At 37.6% G+C, this 16,179-nt stretch overlaps 1 protein-coding gene and 1 long non-coding RNA gene across 6 annotated transcripts in view; one reads left to right on the forward strand and one right to left on the reverse strand.

The window, feature by feature from the left end:
* The window catches only part of LOC148149785 (uncharacterized), a 57,009-nt gene extending 56,005 nt beyond the window's left edge, over positions 1 to 1,004 (reverse strand). Inside the window, exon 1 of the long non-coding RNA XR_015757431.1 lies at positions 867 to 1,004. This is a non-coding gene — a long non-coding RNA (uncharacterized LOC148149785). The remainder of the gene's footprint in view (positions 1 to 866) is intronic.
* map4k4 (mitogen-activated protein kinase kinase kinase kinase 4) overlaps positions 884 to 16,179 on the forward strand; it is a 279,063-nt gene continuing 263,767 nt past the window's right edge. For 3 of the 5 annotated variants that reach the window (XM_043691713.2, XM_087988114.1, XM_087988115.1), the window contains exons 1-2: positions 2,869 to 3,166; positions 3,498 to 3,563. In XM_043691713.2, coding sequence (XP_043547648.1) covers positions 3,110 to 3,166; positions 3,498 to 3,563 — 123 coding nt within the window. In that variant the 5' untranslated portion in view covers positions 2,869 to 3,109. Of the gene's footprint in view, positions 1,017 to 2,868; positions 3,167 to 3,497; positions 3,564 to 16,179 lie in introns of those variants that run through there. The other 2 variants (XM_087988113.1, XM_087988112.1) reach the window with 2 other exon arrangements.

Below are 16,179 nucleotides of genomic sequence, written 5' to 3' on the forward strand. Positions count from 1 at the left end.
AGGGCTCATGCCCGAAATGTCGATTCTCCTGCTCCTTGGATGCTGCCTGACCTGCTGCGCTTTTCCAGCAATACATTTTCAGCTATAATTGAACCACCAGGTCAGAAGGTCTTGGTTTCAATTATTGTGCTGAATGAATTAGGCAATTCCAGTTGAAGTGGAAACTGGGAACCAAAAGCTAATTAATTCCCATAGTGCTCATCCAGTTCGTGTGAATGTGAACCCCTAAAATAACTCCCAATATACAGCCAAATAGTAAATTTATCAACAAACACGCTCAGGGACACTAAATGAATAAATGATTGTTATGAAAATTGTAAATCAATCACAGTAATATTGCAGGAGGTGCCTTCTTAAGAATGGGTTAAATCCCATTTTGGGGAGAATGCAGTTTCACCTGTCTTCAATTAAATTCTAACTACGTTGAAAAACACCTGAAGCTGAATATGAAAAAGTATTCAATTTCAACATCAAAACTCTTATTTTGAAATGAACACACATGCAGTTCCCTGTGCCCACTTTTGGAGGCTGTTCAACTTAGTCACCAATGTGTTAAACCTTGTGGGCATAAAATATTGTACATGGTAATGCTCTTTCCTCAGAGTCATAAAGTTCAGGATTCAAGTTTCACACTAGGAGTTTAGCACACAATTCGAGGCTGACACTTCGATGCAGTACTGAGGGAAAGTTGCACTGCTAGGGTACAGTCTTTCCGTTGGTTTGTTTAGCTGATGTCTCATCTAGTTGCTTAGATTTATACAAAAGATCGCGTGACACAGCTTTAGCAATCAGGGGAATTATGCCAAATGACTTGATCAATATTTATTCCTGAACCAAATTCACAATAACAGTGTGGATATACTCACATTGCTATTTGTGGGGCTTTGTTGGTCACAAATTAATTGTCTCCTTTCCCAGTTGTGATTAAAGTTCATAAATACTTCAATAGCTGAAAAACGTTCTGAGATTTTCGGTGGAAATCCCTATACAAACGCAAATCTTTCATTCTTCAGAAGGTCAGTGTATTTTTTAAATAAAGCATTTTGGTACACCAAAGTAGGTGACGCCTCACCCACCCATGTACTTAAGATCGTTTACTTCAAAGTAAGCTCCAGGTGAAATTTTCATATTCTCAATTTCGTATGGGCGCCAGCATCTTTTTGGTTGCAGCACTGGGCATGCAATTTAGCTTCAGCATTTTGATATACTTTTTATAAAAGGTCGGTCGGCTTTCGTACCATCTTTGACGTGCAGTTTGTTACATTTATCGATGGCTCAGTTGCAGCTCGTCGAACACATATTACAGCCAGTTGCAAAATTTAATGCCTGATATTTAATGAAATATTTTTGTGTAACTTGTTACTGTGAAACAGAGTGCTTTTAAATGCATTTTCGGTGGACGATCACAGAATGCAACTTCCCCATGGCTTTCAAGGATTGATCGCAGCTCCTCATTGTACAACCCAATTACTTAATAATTATCTGCTGCATGAAACAATTCCAACCGCTATATGTGTTGAATCTTGGAGAACATGTTTCTTGTAGATGTTTTCATCTTGACATTTGTAGAAATGCTGGTTTAATCGATTTTTCATTTTATTTGTCAGTTTCACCTACATCAGTGACTTGTGATCGATAGTCTTACCTTAATATAAGGAGCCGGCCAATAGTTTTAATGAAAGCTTCGACTCTGTCAAACATAACGCGAAAATATGTAAACGCAACCCAGCCTTGAATTTGTTGTTATTGGCGCTAATAAATATACGCCTGCGTGTATTGGCTGCTAAAACTTAAAAAAGTTTTAGTTCTCATTTTAGAATTCAAAAATATCCCTGACGTTCTCTTCTGTATGGGCGGTATAAAGACACACGTTTTACAGTTCAAACAATGACCTGCAATCTTCGCTTTTCAGTTTCCGATTTCAGTTAACAGACGTTCCCTAAAATTCTGCACATGGCACTGTGAAGGAAATTAACGATATAAAGATTTTACAGCAAGCAGTAAGGAGGCCCTTCGTGAAATGAAATTGTACTTAATGTCTATATTGTCGATTGTTCTTGTCCCATATTTCATGCAGTCCATTACAATGTGTTAAACCACAATTGTCAGTTTCCACATTTTCTTTTGTCGAAAGGTTTTATGAAAACACCTCTTAACGATTTGTGCTTTGTAATTGCGTGACGCCGATGCGCGACCCAGGTTACAAGATGCTCATGTTATTGTGCTTGTGTTTTTCTCCGATGTTTACATTTTACGGAATAATTAACCTGACGAACTCCTATTTTACTTGTCCAAACATTGCTTCTTAGATCCCTGTTACAAATCCGAGCCTGTGTTCTCATTAAATGCGCCGGAAACTTTGGTGAACTGTTTTTTTTTCATTCCTCACCACACCCCTTTATGAATATGAATGACCTTTTTGTCTGGCTTTGCGGACACCCCCCTCCTGCTCAGCAGTGTTGTCGGCTGTGGGGACAGACCGGCATGTTACCCAGAAGCCAAAAGCTTGCGTGTTTTCCGCTGGTGTTTGACGCGTTGCAAGAGTTTCACAGCGTGCGCGGGTGCGCGCACACCTCACAGCCATGGCTCGTGCACGCGCTCCGAACATAACAGAGACAGAGCCTGTCTTTGTTTCCCCCGGAATCATTAACACGCTGAAAGTCTGCAGTAAGCAGAGGCTGAAAACCTGGCACTGAATGAATAAACACAGCTTGTTGGATAGAGCGGCGGCACCCAGGCGCCTGCGCCAATTCTGCTTTTGGGGGAGCGCGCCCAGCGGCGGTGTGCGAGCCCGGCCACGCGCGTCCCCCAAACTTCGGCCGGTTGGCCGGCCGCGTGCCTCTCGGGGCGGGGCGGAGCGGAGCGGAGTCTCGCTCTCGAAGCGAGTGTGAGTCAGTGAGTGAGACAGTGAGAGAGAGAGAGTCCGGGCGGTTTCCTGTGTTTGTGTGGCTCAGGGAGGGGGAGAGCTGGGAGCTGTAGCTACTGCCACTAGATCATGGCATAAAGAAGAGGAGGAAGCAACTTCCCAAAGCTCGTATGCAGCCATAAATGCACGAATTCCACCCGACAAGGACAGTAAAGAAGAAAAATTCAGACAAATTTAACGAAAATGGCGAACGACTCTCCTGCTAAAAGTCTAGTGGAGATAGATCTCTCCTCTTTGCGGGTGAGTGTAGGCTTGGTTTTGAAGGAGAGAAGGAAAACAGTTTATATAAAGACAATGCGAACTCGAGACGCAAGCGGATGCAATTGTTCAAGCCTTCAGGAGAATTCACACAGAAAAGTGAAGTCGTGTGAAAATCAGTTAGTTGTCAGGATTTTCTTTTTGTAGTTAGGTTTTGATGGGAAGAACAGGGGTAGTTGAGAGCTTTCTTTGTTTGTGCATGTATTGGCATGTGCCTGGAAATAGGGCGCAACAGCTGCATTTCACCATGATCCGGCTCGATCAGATTTGGGATTTGTAATATAATTACGTTTATTTCAAAATTTCTTTTCAGGACCCAGCGGGCATATTTGAATTGGTTGAAGTCGTCGGAAACGGTACATATGGGCAAGTGTACAAGGTTAGTGTAATTTCTTTAATTTCTATGTCTCATAACAAAGCTTATGTCCAATGTGTGTAGCCACATTTATTCCAACAGAATCCGATTTTATAAATGGTGTACTCTAGATCCTGTTTTTTCAATGTTGCACTTTTAAGGATTGATTTAGGTTTTAGCTGGCAATGACTCCGACTTCAGGGTGATAAAGCTATAGGCGAACACAGGAAAAGCTCAAAATGACTATGAACCAAATTTGAAGTGTGAAATTCCTAAATCCTGTCACAACTGGGCTGAGATGTTGGTTGCACGTAATTTAAAGCGAACTCTCAGACCAATCCGATCAACATGTTCACAAGGAATTTTGAATTCAGGCATCAGTGGAGAGTAGAGAGTTCCCAGACAAGAGGAAATTGGCTTCATTTCTTCCTAAGTTCCGAGTGTGGTACCTGATGTGGTTAAGTTCAGTCATCTTTTATCGTGTTAATTCCTGCAAACGACAAGGGTTCTCACTACATCTACTGCATGCTTATGTTGATCGGGGCGTACCAGCCAGCTGGATCGCTCGAAACGAGAAAGCCTTTGTTGATCATCCATGCTTGCAGCAATTACTTCACTCTATTGGGTCACTGCCACGACAGCTCAAGCTGTAAGTGGGGTGCACCAAATATTTTTAATGTTTGCCTGAATACTAGCATATTTTATGGTAAAACATAATTTAGACTTTTTAGCCATTCAATCAAAGTCAGGTAAGGTAAAATTCACAGGAAATGAGAATAAGGAAGGGAAGTAAAGCAATGAGGGGTTTATTAAAGCTTCTTATTTAATGCTAATCAGATTCATGGTGCCCAAACTTAATGCCAAATCTGATGTGAAACGATTATTGCATTGACCTGTTTGAGTGAAAAGGTGGCTTTGTTTTGATCTTTTTTGCACAACAGGTTTTTGTTTGAAATTTAAAAGGTTTTATTTTGGTTGTATTGGATGTCAAGGCAACTTTTGGTATCCATTTCTATTCAGAAGTGTACATGGCAGATATCCTCAATGAATTTTAAGCAGTTTTTGTTTAGCATTTCCAAGGAGATCTTTCATTTATTGGCTTTATGCTGAATTGGCTTTATGTTCAGAAAACACATTTTGGGAGGATTTCTCAATAAAAACATTATTTTGCATGTCTAAAGTTGTGTGTTGCATCACAACTTTTACATTTTCATTTCTTCATGTTTTTTACAACATATTTTATATGACTTTAAATTTTTGGCATGATTGTGACAGACTAAGTGCAAATGTCCTTAAGTATGTTTTGCAGTATCTTCATGTTTAATTGTGTTACAAGTTACAGGTGATCAATGGAATTTGTAGTGCTCATCAAAAGCTGAAATGATAAATGACACACCCTGTGTATTATGTCAAGTCAATGCGCAAGCCAAATTTTAGAAGTGCTGCGATGACTAAAAGGTGCCTAATAAATAAAAAGTTCTATTTCACCCTATGGTTTTCTCATGACATGCTTATTGAATTCACTTCAATTTATTTTGTTTTCACCCAATCTATGTATGTGTTTATTGAGACTTTGGAGCACAGTGATTGAGTTTTTAAGCTTTGTCTTTTAAATATTTCCCTAATTTTCTTTACTTCTGAAGCAATTGACTTCTGGTGTCTGGTTTCATGATTGACGACAGTCACATAATACCTCAAATTTGAACCTGTCGATAGTCAATGTTATGTGAAGGCCATCTCAGCAGAGTCTGACCGCAGTCCTTGCCTATTGCCATGTGTACTTTGAAGAGGACATCACTGAAGAGGAGCAGTATCAACAACACTCTAAGTACAGAGTTGGTGGATTCAGCTATAAAACCCAGGCCTATTTTGAGGCTGGAAGTTGGAATTTGAAGCCTTATTCATCACTGGACAGTCTCTCACTGGCCACACTGGACAGTCTCTCTGTATTTGTTCAAGATACACAATTGCTTCAGGTACTAAATTCATGCTGGAAATGCCTAGGAATGATCAACTTCCACTGGAAAAATATTCCCCTTGGCTTTTGTGCTGGATACAGGAAGACATATTCAGTGTAAAAGTGCATGAGAGTTTTGTACCACGATTCCAGGCATCCAATTTAAAACGTTTTTTTTACATTTGTCTGCTTTTTAAGTTTTTGCACTTCATCAGGATGTTGTTTATCTTTTAACACATTAGCATTTTCAGCATAGCATATTTTTATCAGTCTCTGTCCAAATTAGAGATTTATCTGTGTTTTTTTTTAAAAATTAAAATGTCTTGTATGGGGCCAGGGAGAAGAATTTTGTGCCTTTTGTTTAAACATGATACTACTTATTACATTTAATTTAATTGACAGTTGTATATTTGGTAAACTAATGAAAAACGTAATGTAATGTATCTTGTTTTGCTTATGCTACCTATAATTTTCCGTTATTAAATCAGCATTGTATGTGGTTGCAGCTTTTGTTGTGGAGTACTGAAAAGGGCATAAATGATAATTGAGAACAGTATTCTGCCAGACATGAAAGGGCATGACAGATATGCTCATTCAGATTTTTTAACCAGTGTTTTGAGTCATTACATAACATTATAATATTTAGGAAATGGTCCAATTTTAAGTTGTAAGGAGGATGCAATTATATCTGTATTTAATGTGTGTATATATATATTTTCAGATTTCAAATAAGTGTAGTATAAACAAAATCAGCTTCAAAGGATGGAGAGTTACTTCAGTTGTTGGACTTAATGCTACCAGTCTAACTTGTTTCCATGTACTAACTGCTATGAGCATGGCATGAAGCAATTCAGTTTCCAATGTAACTAAATGTTTATTTTTAAAAGTTAGGCATTTAAGCAAGTTAAATAAATATTATCAGGATTAAAGAAAAAAAAATCAAGTTATAGAAGGAATGTGATGTCAGAAATGTGCTTGCTCTTGCTTGGTTCCTTCATACATACAAACTGCATAAGTATGCAACTAACCATTGATCTGTTGTAGCATCCAATGGATAGTCAAAACCAAGTGTAGTTTCAGGTCAAATTGATTTAGAGTGTGGGATTATTAGACCAGGACACAGACACTATTCAATCCCTGTTTTAAATTTATGCAGTTTCTTTATGTTTATATAATTTTAGCAAAGGTTATACTATCTTAAACAGAAAAATAGGGTTAGCTACACCACAGGAGTGTTTTTACAGCATAGGCTATATTAACTAGCAAATGTAACATCGAAATGCTTCAGAGAGGATGGTTTAATTGCAAAATTATGAAGCTAATACATTGTAAATGTGGATATTGTGCATGTTGATGCAGAAGTGTGATGAATATATAGCAAGAAATATGTTTTTATAAATAGGAAGTGAACAGAGATGTATGTATAATTTAAAAATGTTAATAGATATGATGAGCAATAAAACATGAGATACAAACCGAATTGGCCATTCTGTTATTAGATAGACTGATATACCTCAACTTCCTTTACCTACTTCTGTTCTATTCACCTTGATCCATTTGCCGAACCAATTGCAGTCATAAAAGATTCAATTGACCTAGCATACAGTGTTTTAGGGGAGCCAAGTCTAGATTTTCTATTATTTTTTGAGTGGAAACAAGTCAGCAGATACTTCACCTGATGAAGGGGAAATAGTTCGAAAGCTTGTGATTTCAAATAAGGCTGTTGGACTGTAACCTGGTGTTGTCTGATGATGTAGATCAGATTTTATATTGTGCAGCTGCCACACATTTGAGCTACAGATTTACAGTGATTAGATAAGTTTCATTTTTAATATTGGATGCTAGTAAAATATATGCTTTTTAGGATTCAATTTCACAACTATAGCTACCTTGTACAAAAGCAGTGAAGTCAAGTGATGCAGTGGTAGTATCCCTATCTCTGAGGCAAGAGGCCTAGGTTCAAGTCCCACCAGCTCCATAGGTGTGTAATAACATCTCTGAACAGATTGATTAGAAAACAGATTTTCTAAATAGGCAACAACTGCCTGTTTACTTCCTCCATCCTCGCTATCCAAGGCCCTAGACACTCCTTCCAGGTGAAGCAGTGATTTACTTACACTTCATCCATCTAGTCTAAAGTTTTTGCTGCTCGTAATCTGGTTTCCTGTACATGACAAAGACAAAACGCAAACTGAGTGACCGTTTTGCAGAGCACATATTCTGACTGCAAAACTGGCCCCGAGCTTTCAGTTGCTTGCAGTTCAACATGCAACGGTTTTCTCTGGCCAACATTTCTGCCTTTGACCTGCTGCAGTAAATCTGTGGAGGAAGGAAGAACAGCATTTATTTTCTGCTTAGGGACCAAGTGTTGTTTGGGTCCTTGGGTATGGCAGAATTAAGGGCCTGTTTTAGAGTGTTACTGCAGTGGCAGCTGGGAGACAGGAGAAAATCTTTCACCTTGCGATCATTGTATATAGGGAAACCTAATGTTGCATGCAACTAAGAGTTGCACATTAGCTGTGACCCTGAGTGCTCTCTTCCATCAGTTTTACTTCTGCCTCGTGCAGCATGATCCATCTCTGCCCCGTCTCAGCATATCTTTTGAAACTTTCACCCAAGCTTTTGTTACCTGCCAGTTCTGACTATTCAGTTCTCATGGGTCATTCGTCTGCCCTGTGTAAAGCTGAATTTTTCCAAAGCCTGTCACCTGTTTCCTGTCTCAATATGTCTCGTGAAATCATCAACCCTTGTAAATGATGCCCTCCATTGTTCAGCAGCATTATGTTATTTTTAAAATTGAGATTGTGTACAAATTCTTGCTTGGTCTTCTCCCAACTCTGTAATCACCAGCATTTCTACTCTGATCTCCAGCATTTGCAATCCTCACTTTCTCCTAGCATTTCTAACAATGTTCAAGAACTCTGATCCTCCAATTCTGTTGATTTGTTTATGCTCAATTTCCTTTATCTTGCTTTTGGCTACCTTGCCTTCAATAGTTAATATCCTAAGATCTGGAATTCTTTCCCTAAGTTTCTGTTCCTGTACTCCTCTTGTTTGTTAAGACATCCTTTAAAACTTACCATTTATACTAAGCTTTTGGTCATCTGTACGTTTATCTGCTTATGAGATTTATTGTCAAGTATTGTTTTATAGTGCTTCTGAATCCTTCTGGAATGTTTTGCCAATTTGTAATGCTACATAAATGCAAACCATTGAAACTATGTTCCCTGTGTACAAAACAATTTACAAGAATCTGGTCCAGAATGTGTTGGGTGCTAACTTTATAGTTTTAAAGTGATCCGAATCTGGTTATTTGATCTCAAGGTGATTTCTCTTTTAAAAATAGGCATAGGCCTGGAAATAAATTCAGGGTCCCAGTTTAGGATGTAGTATGTGTGATCTAGCTAGTTAATGCAAGTCAGTTTACAGAAGCAAATAACCTTTTTTTTTTACTTGATATTTTTAATTCAATTTGGAGACTGACAGTTTTGGAACTGTGCATGCTCATGTGATAATTGAAAACAAAATTGTAGAAACATTTTGAGTGAAGGAATAATGGAAACATTTTCCAGAATTTTTCAAAGTGTTTAAATAATTAAGATGCTGAAATAGTGATATTTGCAAGATATTGTAGCATTATATAATTTCAATTGTTCACTCCAACTTCATGTCTCCAATGTGCTACTTGAAAGTTGAGCTTTTCATGTTTTGTGAGCTGTGTATGATATTGGATTTTTGAAGTACGAAAGGACTCCAGCAGTCTGACATTTTTCTTGTAAAACATAAAGGAAGAGTGCAAGCTGATACAATAAAGCAACAGTATTTACAATAAGGTAATTTTTTAATTTAATTTGTGTAGAAATAATAGTCAAGTTAAAAAAATAAAGATCTGACTTTCCATTTTATGCCAATTCCCAAATGGCTCCTTTTATTTGCTCGAAAACTGAAGGGCAAACAATTATCTGGATGTAAATGAAGAATGGTAGCAATTTTCACCATGTCCTTGAGTTTAGAGTTAGTATTGCTATGTCTTGAAGAAGTATATTTTTATCTGTACTAACCACAATATTACATTGGAAATCTTTGTCTCTGCGTTTTGTTTGTGGAAATGCAGCCTATACTGTTTGTGTTGATGTTGTGTTGCTCCTCTATGGGAGACGTGTGAGCTAAACTATCAACTGATGCAGACAAAAGTAATACATTTTAAAGATATGAGTGAAATGTTGCTACAAATCGTTCCTGTTCATTCTGGTGTCTGTAAGCACTTTAATATCACTTTAAATCATATTAAACTCAAAACTAGTGTTACACACAAAAAAAACAAATATTAGTTAATACTGGAAAAATCTGAAAAGTAATGTTCAAAATTCTTGGGTTGTTTAAAAACTTGTGTAGTTTATGTAACCTATGTATTGTGAGTGGCGTGCAAGGGTTCCTGCGCAACGTATGTTTTCATAAAAATGTTACTGAGCAGTGTGAAAATCTATTGTTTTAATGGGTTTTTATAATGGAATACAATGCAAGAATGAGAATGCAAAGTTTAAATCCAGTTCAGTTGGAGAGCATTTAAAATGAGACTTTCAATGATAGGCATTACAATATTAATATAATACATATCAGTAAGTTAGTAAGTATTATTTTATTGAGTTTGGATTTTGAGCTAGTGTCTGTGTGTACGAAGGGGTTTAGTTATTAAATTAGATTAGATTCCCTACAGCGTGGAAACGGGCTCTTCGGCCCAACAAGTCCACACCGAACCTCTGACGAGTAACCCATCCAGATCCATTTCCCTCTGACTAATGCACCTAACACTATGGGCAATTTAGCATGGCCAATTCACCTGACCTGCACATCTTTGGACTGCGGGAGGAAGCCGGAGCGCCTGGAGGAAACCCACGCAGACACTGGGAGAATGTCTGTGTGGAGTTTGCACAATCACGCAAGGCTGGAATCAAACCTGGGACCCTGGTGCTGTGAGGCAGCAGTGCTAATAACTGAGCCACCATGCTGCCATGGTTATTAACTTGTCAGTCTTTTAGGAGTCAAAATTTTAAACCAGTATGTATTAGAGAGCAGGTGACTGAAACCTTCATGGAGTGAAAATAGCAATTTGTCTATGTTGTGAAAAGGTTTGGTTGGAGAGACTAAACATTGCAAGGTTTTTCTTTGGAAGAATTGATTTGTACTTTGGAAAACGTTTGGGGCAGTTTGCATAAGATGTTGCTTAGATCAGATGTAAGGATGGTGTCCCCTGGAGAAGGAGTTAATTCAGCAATGTTGGCAAATACGTTATGTCAGTGTGAGGGTTTTAGTTTCAAAATTCCAGACCAGAAATGTTTGGTTAGAACTGTGAAGGGGCTATTTCAAGCTCAGAAAACTTTAAGTTTGATACTGGGAATAATTTAAGGAAGAGGATTAACCTCAGGGCTGGGAAGTGGGAAAGAAATTGTCAAACTTACAAGTGTGAAAGGGAATGCTGTCTCTTGTATTTGAGTACTGTAAAAGGATAGTATTGGGAATAGCTGGAATTGTATTGTACTATGTGTTTTGAAATCTTAGTTTGTTATTATTAAATAGCTTAGTTTATTTGATTTTATCTTAATTGCTTTTGAATCATAGATGTCTTTGTAATGTTGCAGATTTGGTTTTAACATGCTAAATGTATGTGAAAGATCACCATACCATCAAACTAGCTTTCAGTTGAAGATCTGACCTGTCCAGTTGTCTCACTGTCTATTGGTATCATAACAATAGAAATATATATTTATAATGTGAGATCAGGCCGTGCAGTCCAAATAATCTGTCAGTGTTTACCATCCATGAGCAACAATTCTCATCATATTTTTGCATCTTATTTTCATATCCCTCCAGCACAGATTACAATTTCAGATATTAACCTTTTAGATTATATTGAGAACTGAAAGATGATCAGTCGAACTTAGTGGTTACCCTATGTGGGCAAAGTCATTGTAGCGATTACCTTTTTAGAAATGACTATAAATTGGATTTTTCATTCTTTGTCTGGCATGCTATTATGATTTGTGTTTTTTTTTACTTGACTGATTTTATAGCAAAGGAAACTCTTATATTTTAAGGAATGAGAAACCACAAACTGTTAACACAAACATGTTGAATTATTTTTTACCCTGCTTCATGCCAAGTTATTTGGCACATTGGCACATCTGGGAACATGAAGTATTTTGGGATTTCCATAGAATAGGATGTGAAAGGGAAGTTGTGTCTAACAAATTTGCTAGTTCTTTCGAGGATGCACCACATAGGGACAATAAAGGAATACCAGTAGTTAGTGTATTGGATATGCAAAAGGCATTGAAGAAAATACCTTCTGCAATATAAGAACTCATGGTCTTGGGTGTAATACATTAGCATGACTGGAGGATTAGCTAAATAGTAGGAAACATGAAAAATCAACCATTTTCAGGCTGGCAGACTCATTGGTGGAGTGCCACAGATTTCAGTGCTGGGTACTTTTTTTTATTATCTACACTAATAATTAGTTGAATGTGCTTGTGTACGTAGCCATATTTTTTGACAATGGAAAAATAGATAAGAAGTTCTGAGGAGGATGAAACAAGTCTGGAAAGGAACATAGATTGGTTCAATGAATGGGCAAAAAGCTGGCAGAGAAGTAGAATGTGGAAAAATGTATGGTTACCCACTTTGGCAGTGAGAATAGAAAGACAGGATATTACTTGAATGGAAGAGACTACACAATGTTGCAATATAGGGGACTTGGTGACTTTGTACATGTATCGTAGAGTTTGCATTCAGTAACTTGTTAATGTTAAATGGAATATTGACCTTTTATCATAGGGAGGCTGCAATCACACAGGGGAATTGGGGAGATAACACAGAGTATAGTTTTAGCCTTCTGACGAGAGAGATTTGCCTGGAACTGGTTCACAGATACACTGTGCTAATTCTTGGAATGAAGATTTGGCTTTTGACAAGAGTCTGAGCAAGTTGATCCTGTATGCATTTGAATTTAGAAGATTAAGAAGTGATTTTATTGGAATACACGATTCTGAGATGGCTTGACAGGGTTGATGCTGGGGATGTATTTCGAGAATGAGGAACCACCATTTTAAAAAAAAGATAAGTCTTCCATTTAAGGCACAAATGTGGAGAATTTTTTTAAGGGTCATTTATTCTTTAAAATTCTTTTTCCTGCAGAAATCAGTGAAGTTTGGGTTATTGAATGTATTTGTGGTTGAATCTGACAAATTTTTAATCTACAGTACAGTTGAGGGTTTTCAGGGTGGGCAGGAGAGTGGAGTTAAGGCCCATTCAGATCAGTTTATTGGTAGATGGTGCAGACTCGAGACACCTGCCTCCTCATTTGTTATATTTTATCATCCCAATTTAGGGTTTCATTTGGCCTTTGTAGGTTATCTCTGGGAAGGAAGAGATCAACCAATTTCATGTTAATATTAAATTGAATTTACTGTGAATGCAGTGTGGAAGTTAACCCCCCACCCCTCCCATTTATTTCTCAGCCCCCCGGCCCGCAAGCCTCATTCCTGATGAAGGGCCTATGCCTGAAACGTCGATTTTCCTGCTCCTTGGATGCTGCCTGACCTACTGTGCATTGCCAACACCACACTCTGAACTCTTTACTGTGAATGCAGCATATATTAGGAATTCTCTGTCTTAAAGAAGAACCTTTAAGACATTATGCCATTCTTCTCACCACTTATTACATAGCAATTGTCCAATAAGAATTTAATGTATATTTACTTTGGGTACTGTTAATCTCCAATAGTCTTAAGCGCATGAGAATATTACTAATTTACAATGAATTTTTAAAATGTCAGCTAGTAAAACATTTTTTCCAATTATCAGTATTGTTGTATTCAGTTTTTGGTAAATTTGCACCTCTGAGACATTTCATGTTTTTACCTTAATATGTTTACCTACAAAATGCTATTTAACACCTACTGAGTGGGTAGAGTGATTTACTGGCAGTTGTTTCAGATCACAGGGGATGGTATCATTTTTCCATTTAAAAAAATATATGTTGGAGGGCACTTGATGGGGATTAATAATTCTGTTGACATTAGATCATTGAACTTGAATGCTGGAACCAGTGATGGCAGGAATCCAGCAGTGGAGCTGATGTTGGTGCTTACAATCTGTTCCTGCTAGACAGTAATGTTTTCCTCATTGTCATCATGGCAAAGTTAATGTTTATCTATGTAGCACAAGTTATTCACCAATGTATGTTTACCCAGCACAACTCCTTGTGAAAATGTATATGAATACAGGTCTGTGTTGTTAAATACTTGGAAATCATGGACTGCAAATTGATAGATTGTTGATTGTTTTCCAACTTGGGTAAAAGGTTAGCCCATTGTCAAGTTAAGTGGAATCAAATCTAATGGCACAGTGCTCCATTATTTTGGAAAACTATAAGGCAGATAGATAAACTTGAATAATGGTTAAGTAGCTGAGTATGTACCCAATGGCTTAAAGGTAATGCCTGTGTCTGAATCATAAAAAGCAAGAGGTTTCCTGGTTTGATTTCTGGCTCATGGTAAAAAGCTTTGTTCAGATTGAGCAATAGCAAGAATGCTGCAGTTCATTGCTGCTGGTAACCTAGTGTTCCTGCTCCTAGTATGAAGACTTTTCAGCTGGAAGTATGTAGTGCAGATTTGTGACAAAGGCATGATTGGGCATTGTTGTGAGACCAGATAGTGAGTGCTGGCATACCATCTAATTTCATGCAAAAAAATTGGGTGAATCACCTGTTTATAGTTTGAGGAGGAGTAAGCAAGTCAGTTGATAACGAAAGTAATTAGAGCAACTCATAAATAAATTATTTTGAAATTCTAAAGGCACTGCTAAAGGAAATTGTTGAACAATAATGGTTAAACTTTAGCTGCCATGTTCTGCTGGTTTGTTAGCTGTACAGTTTTAGGATCAGGCTGTCTAACTAAGTGAGTAGCACAAATAAACATTTTCCGTAGCATGCTTAGTATTTGTTTTCAGTGTTTCCTATACTTGTGCCAGAAACCCATAAGTTGACATGTAAAATAAATGAAGCAATCTGATCTTGCTATTTTTGGAACAGGCCAATTCCAGTGATGGTGATGAAGTCTTGGTTGTTGGTTGACCAATATGATTTCAAGTGTACAGCTATGTTTTCTTGACTATTTTGTGCTTTCCTGATCCAGTATCAGGAACTGTGCTGAATAGGTTTAATGAGCTATGATTGCCCAAATCTTTGCTTGATTTGAGGCTAAAGTATTTACTGGTTGACAGTATAGGTTTGCCTGGTGAAAACCACGATGTATTGACCATCCTTGAAAGTGTTACTGAGCTATCCCCTTGAAACAATGCAATTGATGTGATCTAGATATGGCCACAGTGCTGTTAAGGAGGGTGATCTAGAGTTTTAGCCTAGTGATTATGGTGCTTTGTTAATTCAAAGTCAGAATGGTATGTGACTTGGAAAGTACTTGCAGATGGTGTTTTTTGATGCTTTGTTGATCTTGTGTTTGGAAGGTACTGACAAAAGAGCCTCGCTGTAGTTAAACAGTTGTGGATACAGTGCATAGAAAGTTCATGCATGTTTAACTTGGTGATGCCTCATCCTGGATCATCATTGAGCTTTTTGAGTAGTCTAATCTGGAATATTTTAACGTAGTCCAACTTGTACTTGGAGATGGTGGAAATGCTTTGGTAAGTTGCTTACTGCAGAATTTCACTTTTATTAGGCTATTTGGAAGACTGGTGGATGAAGAATGTAGTGTCAGTCAGTGTCAGATCAGATTCTTTTTACGTGACAAGTTTTCCACCCTGAGGGATATTTGTGAATGACATGGATTTTTATAGCATGAGCCACAATGGAATTTGTATTTGGAGATCATTACTATAATTTTTAAAAGGATTACATCGTTGGGAATACTCCAAATATATCAAGTGCACTGGAGCATAAGAGGTTGAGAGATGACCATATAAAGGTTTTATAAAATCATGAGGGGTATACATAAGGTTAATTGTCGATCTCTTTTCCCTCATTTCAAGACTGAGAGCATATTTTTAAGGTGGGAGGGGAGAGATTAAAAAAAACATGAAGGGCAAATCATTTACACAGAGGGTGGTTTACATGTGGAATTAACTTCCTGAGGAAGTGATCGATGCGATCACAGTTACAATGTTTAAAAGACATTTGGATAACTATAGGAAAGGTTTGAAGGAATATGGGCCAGGAGTAGATGAGTGGGATGAGTTTAGTTTGGGATTATGTTCAGCATGGATAGTTGGACTGAAGGGAACGTTTCCATGTTGTATGACTCCATGACCCTGGATGTAGTTTGGCGTATTATATGAAATATATTTTACATTTTTAGTATTAATTACCATGTTCGAATTTTTTAAAATAATTTTTTTACTCCTGGTTTGGAAAAAAAACTGGTATTTTGCTGTCATTCTGCTACATCTTCTAGCACTTGTGCCATGCCAATATTTTTGGCATGGCAATGCTGGAAGAGTAGTATTGTTTTGCCAGTGTCTGCTGGAGGAGCTGAGGACATCATTTGGCAGTGTTACTTGGAGATTTATATTTTAACTTAATATCTCTTGAAAATGTTTTAAAACTCTGGAGCTGTTAAATGAGTCTGGAGCTCTCTTGCTGTGATTTTTTTTCTCTCTCTCAGCATA

This window comes from Chiloscyllium plagiosum, unplaced genomic scaffold (genome assembly GCF_037043375.1).
Source record: "Chiloscyllium plagiosum isolate Xiang-an unplaced genomic scaffold, Cpla_swu_hap1 HiC_scaffold_6, whole genome shotgun sequence".
NCBI classification, from domain to species: Eukaryota; Metazoa; Chordata; class Chondrichthyes; order Orectolobiformes; family Hemiscylliidae; genus Chiloscyllium; species Chiloscyllium plagiosum.